Source organism: Rhagoletis pomonella, unplaced genomic scaffold (genome assembly GCF_013731165.1).
Source record: "Rhagoletis pomonella isolate Grant_MI unplaced genomic scaffold, Rhpom_1.0 Rhpom_scaffold_00941, whole genome shotgun sequence".
In the NCBI taxonomy this organism is placed as follows: Eukaryota; Metazoa; Arthropoda; class Insecta; order Diptera; family Tephritidae; genus Rhagoletis; species Rhagoletis pomonella.
Genome location: NW_023459495.1, coordinates 10,671 through 15,455, shown reverse-complemented (window position 1 = coordinate 15,455; position 4,785 = coordinate 10,671). Strand labels below are relative to the sequence as shown.

Here is a 4,785-nt window from a genome sequence, read left to right as displayed (position 1 = left end):
GTGCAGTAGCTTATGGTGGGTCCTCTTGCATCCGTAGGCTGGACACACTTTGCGACGTCGACAGTCTCGTGATGAATGGCCTCTGTTCAAGCATGCGAAGCACAATCGTTGACCTTTAACCAGCTTCCACCTATCAGCGACACTAGCGGTTATGAACCGTCTGCATTCTTGAAGCCTGTGACCGGCTTGGCACATGACACATTTGGATGAACTTGACTGCTGCTCTTCAGAAGCATATAGGACTACACGGCGCTGTTTCTCGAAGTTCCTGTTCTTGAACTCTGCATATTAAGTTGGCGGTTTCACTTAACCACTCGCTAAAATGTACTACGGTGGGATACGGTTGTATTGCTGAAGAGTAGCGCGCCCATTCAATCCTTTTCGACATTGGCAACTTGTTGATTAGATCGGAGATCAGAGTTGGGTTGGCTAAATGCTGGTGACCACCGGCAGACTGCAAAAATGCTGACAAATTTTTTACCTTGGTAGCAAATGGTATCAATCTTGCAACTCCACTCTCCGATATAGGGGTAATGTCTTTCACTACAGATTGCTGACTTTGAATGAGTTGCTCTGGACAACCGAAACGAAAACGGAGCTGTTCGATGACAGTGTCGACATGGTCCGGATAGATCAACAGCGACTTCACCGTCTCCCTAGCTTCACCCTTCAAACATTTTTGGAGACGTTGATTGTTCTCCAAGTATGTGTACCAATATGCTGACGTAGACTGCGCAAACGCATTGATGAACAATGGCCAATCCTCAGCTAGGCCACTGAACTCCGGCAAGTCTTGGAGTTTCCTAGGCAATATTACCCCAGCTGGTGTGCTCATGCAATGGTTCACATATGGTGGTGGCAGTGTGTTACTTTCGTTGCTATGTAAAGACGGCGTAGCTGAAATTGAAGCGAGCGGTGCGCTGTTCATTGATGACCGCTGAACGATGGCAGCGTTGGCAGATACGGCATGACCATAGGAGCAGCCTCCGGCAGAATTGGCGGCGACAGTATTAAAGCCAGAAACTCGTGAGGTACTAACACCTGCACCAGTGTATGAACGCGCGTCATGGGTCGCTGCTCCGTAAATTGCTTCGAAAGTTGGAGCGGCAACGGCTCCGGCAGTAGTGGTTGAAGCGACAAATGGTGCTGCGTTAGATACAGCAATGGCGGTAGACGCTATGACACGGGGCGGCATTGCAATGTTGTTGGTGAGCGAGGCGCCGGCGGTTGAGGTAGCAACAGCATAAGGCGGTGCGGCATATGAAGCAGCGTTGGCGGTTAATGGAGCACCGGCGATTGGCGCAGCGGTTGAGGTAGCGAGAGCATAAGGCAGTGCGGCATAAGAAGCAGCGTTGGCGGTTAATGGAGCACCGGCGATTGGCGCAGCGGTTGAGGTAGCGTTAGCGTTAGCGTTATCTACAGGCTATAGTCTAATGGGAATCGGAGAAGATTTGTTTTTGTCTAATCTTGACTACTGAAAAATATTGGCGAAAAATACTTTGCGAAGTTTACTTTTACATCCAGGTTTTTTAAAACAACAGGAAAATTCTGTTAATTTATACGATCCCTTTTATTAGGTGCAGGAAGTCTAGAGAAAATAATCGGAATTGCCGTAAGTAACTTCGAAAGTACTTTAACCCCTCTATTCTAACAGTCACAAAACTTAGCTCATCACTGTTGTGATTTCAACTGCGCCGAGAAATGTGTCACAAAAAATTCGATTTTGAGTGCTAGAAAAATACACAAAAATTTAAAAAATGGATTTGAAGCGGCATATTTTTTGAGCGGTAAGCTTTGAGGCGCGGTAGAAATCACACCAGTGATGAGCTAAAGTTTGTGACTTTATTAGAATATGGCTGTAAATATATTTCCAGAAATCAAAATGCGAATATGGGTCAAATAGCTTTTGTCTCAAATAAAGAATATACGAAATTTGAAGAAATCCTAGACACATTTTGACCACTTTCCTTTAGAATTGTTTGTTCTTCAAAATGAAAGTGAAACTTCTCTCATACCTACAAGTAAGTATATTAGCACGGTAAAAGAAAAAGAAAAAAAAACTAAAAATGGATCGGACCAAAAGATGATTGTACCTAAAATGTAGTGATTGTACCTAATGTACCTTTAAGTTATCAAACGTCGGAAAAAAGTACAATTGTACCTACTTTTTCATCCCTGGTATGTACGTCGTGTAGCTTCTTGGGAAGAATACAATTATGTGAGCTACACGATTTACTTCGCATTTTCACGCGCTTGCTACTGCTGAATTGTTTCGCGGATACCATGGTAGTACAATGCAAAGATGCAATTATTTGTCTACGCTGCGATTCTCAAGGAAGAAAGTACAATACAAAGCAACAACAACCAAAAAAGAAGGTACAATACATTATTTTAACGCAATTGCAAATATGACCGGGTTTGTAGCAGTCCACACTGGTAGGGGCCTTTAAATAATTAATTAAAAGAATGATGCATATGCATATAATTATTTGTATGTACTTCCCTTCTTTATTTAGGTGCTGGAAATTGCATAGATGAAACCAAATACCAGCGCGTTATCAAAGAAGCCGGTGTTCGAGCCACAGACATACTCAAAAATGGTGGTTCCGCAATGGACGCAGTTGAGGCGGCGATAATGCGTCTAGAAAATTGTGGCAATACTAATGCCGGGTTCGGGTCCAACCTCTGTTGGGATGGGCGAGTGCAATGTGATGCGTCCATAATGAATGGTTCGAATTTACATTTTGGAGCCTGCACAAACGTGAGTACAGTACGAAATCCGATACGACTAGCTCGTTTGATATGCGATGGGCAGTCAACTATGCTATCAATGGAGCGCATACCGCCAATGGTAATGGCTGGTAGTAGCGCGGAAAGGTATGCTGAAGAACTAGGTTGTACGATGATCGACGCCAGCGCCATGATTTCTTCCAAGGCGAAATTCTCATATAACCACTACAAATCTAAAATAGCGGCAGTATCACCCGCAGCAGAAGGAACCACTAGCACAAGTAATAGAATGTCGACGTTACCAGTTGTCTCAGCTCAAGTTAGTGCCCTTGATATTGTTGGAGCAGTGTGTGTTGATAGTAACGGGAATACAGCTGCTGGTTGCAGCTCTGGTGGACTATTATTGAAGGTGCCAGGACGCGTGGGTCAGGCAGCCACCTATGGTGCACAAACTTTTATGTTGGGACAGTATTTTCATAGCATGTTCGTTGTTGGTCAAAAATCAGGTATTGCGTATACGTAAAAAAGGAAATAACAACTTTAAAATCCACAGCTTATCTGAACGCTGTGAAATTTTGTAAATTTGTTTGTTAAATGGCCAAAATTGATCTCTTTGTGAAGTTTTTTGTGGCCCTAAAAAGGGCCTTGCAAGCATTCACTAAAATTTTATCTCTGCGAACTTTTTTGGCCCTAAAAAGGGCCTTTAAAGCGTACATTCATTTATTGCAAATCTGATCTCTTTGTTTAGTTTTTGCGGCTCTGAAAAGGGCCTTTGAAATGTTGAAAGTATTTACTGAAATTAAATTAATTTATATTGTTTATGAAACTGTACGCGGTTTAAAAGTGTCACTCACCAAAAGTACATATCTGTGGTTTAATTATCGTTGTATTGGGCTGTGCTGAAATAAAATTATAATTTATATTTATTTAAGAAGCTTTAAGTATTTTCTTTACCAGATCAGAGAGTTATTTTATTCAACTTTTTGTAGCGCAACATCCTGTGCTTAGCTTTCTGCACCTGCAGGCGTTTGTTCAAATGTCTTACGCGGAAAAATATGCGGCACTTAAAAAAAAATCTTTTCACATTTTCCGGAAGATCCACATGTGTGCTTTGGTCGAGTAAGTGCTGTTTTATATTTCTGCAACGCGCAATTTCGGTTGAATTTACTGTGTGAAAAACTGCCTCCAGACACTTCACACCATTTAGGAAATTAGTAGAGGGTTTTTTCCAAAAATCCCTTTGAAACCTGATCCACCCAAGTAAAAGATGCGATATTTGAATCCTCATGCTCGTGGAGATGCTGTTTTCGGATTATGTAACCCGCCAAGTACTCCAACGCATCTTCCTGAAGAATTCCAGCATCGTTGTCTATATTTACGCCGCTTAATGCGTCCACAACTTCGGGATCTTCAACTCCGGTCTCATTGGGTGCGCCATCAGCTTCAGTGTCACAAAAAGCCTGCGGATTCGACGAGTTCAGCCATTCGGTCGAATCTTGCTCCACATTGCCAGTGTTCTGCAAGTTTTCAATGTTTCTTGCTGTATGAAAATTTAAACATTGATTATTAAATTCTCATGTTAAAAAAATTTAGAATAATTACACAAGATATTTTTACGAAGCCTATACCGGAACTCTTTTGGGGTTGGATGGTCGTTAGGGCCTTCTTTGCTGCGAATACTACCAAAACAAGTAAGAAAGTCTAAGTTCGGGCGGAGCCAAACATTAAATACCCGGCGCAAGTATTAAATATATGTTTTCCACCTTTCCGAAAGCTACCGCTACATGATAAGCCGGCGTGTATAAATTTGAAGTAAACTAGCGTCCTTAAATTTCAAAATATTGAAATTTCAAGCATTTCTGAAATTTACCGCTTTATGAAAAGCGGCCGTAATTTTAGTCCGATTTCAACAATTTTCAATGGTTTACTTTTATGTGGCAAGCACAATAACCATACCGAGTTTGGTACAAATTGCTAGAACGGTTAGCGAGATACATATACGTGGTCATAAGTGGGCAGTGCCACGCCCATTTTCCAAAATTTTATCATAAACGT

General features: G+C 41.9%; 1 protein-coding gene across 1 annotated transcript; it reads left to right on the top strand.

Moving 5' to 3' along the window:
- The first annotated feature begins 2,200 nt into the window (after window positions 1–2,200).
- Window positions 2,201–3,676, top strand: LOC118751736 (threonine aspartase 1-like). The gene is made up of 2 exons (XM_036486548.1): window positions 2,201–2,436; window positions 2,517–3,676. The coding sequence occupies exons 1-2, from the start codon at window positions 2,295–2,297 to the stop codon at window positions 3,251–3,253; spliced, it is 879 nt and encodes a 292-aa protein (XP_036342441.1). The 5' UTR covers window positions 2,201–2,294; the 3' UTR covers window positions 3,254–3,676.
- Window positions 3,677–4,785: the final 1,109 nt, after the last annotated feature.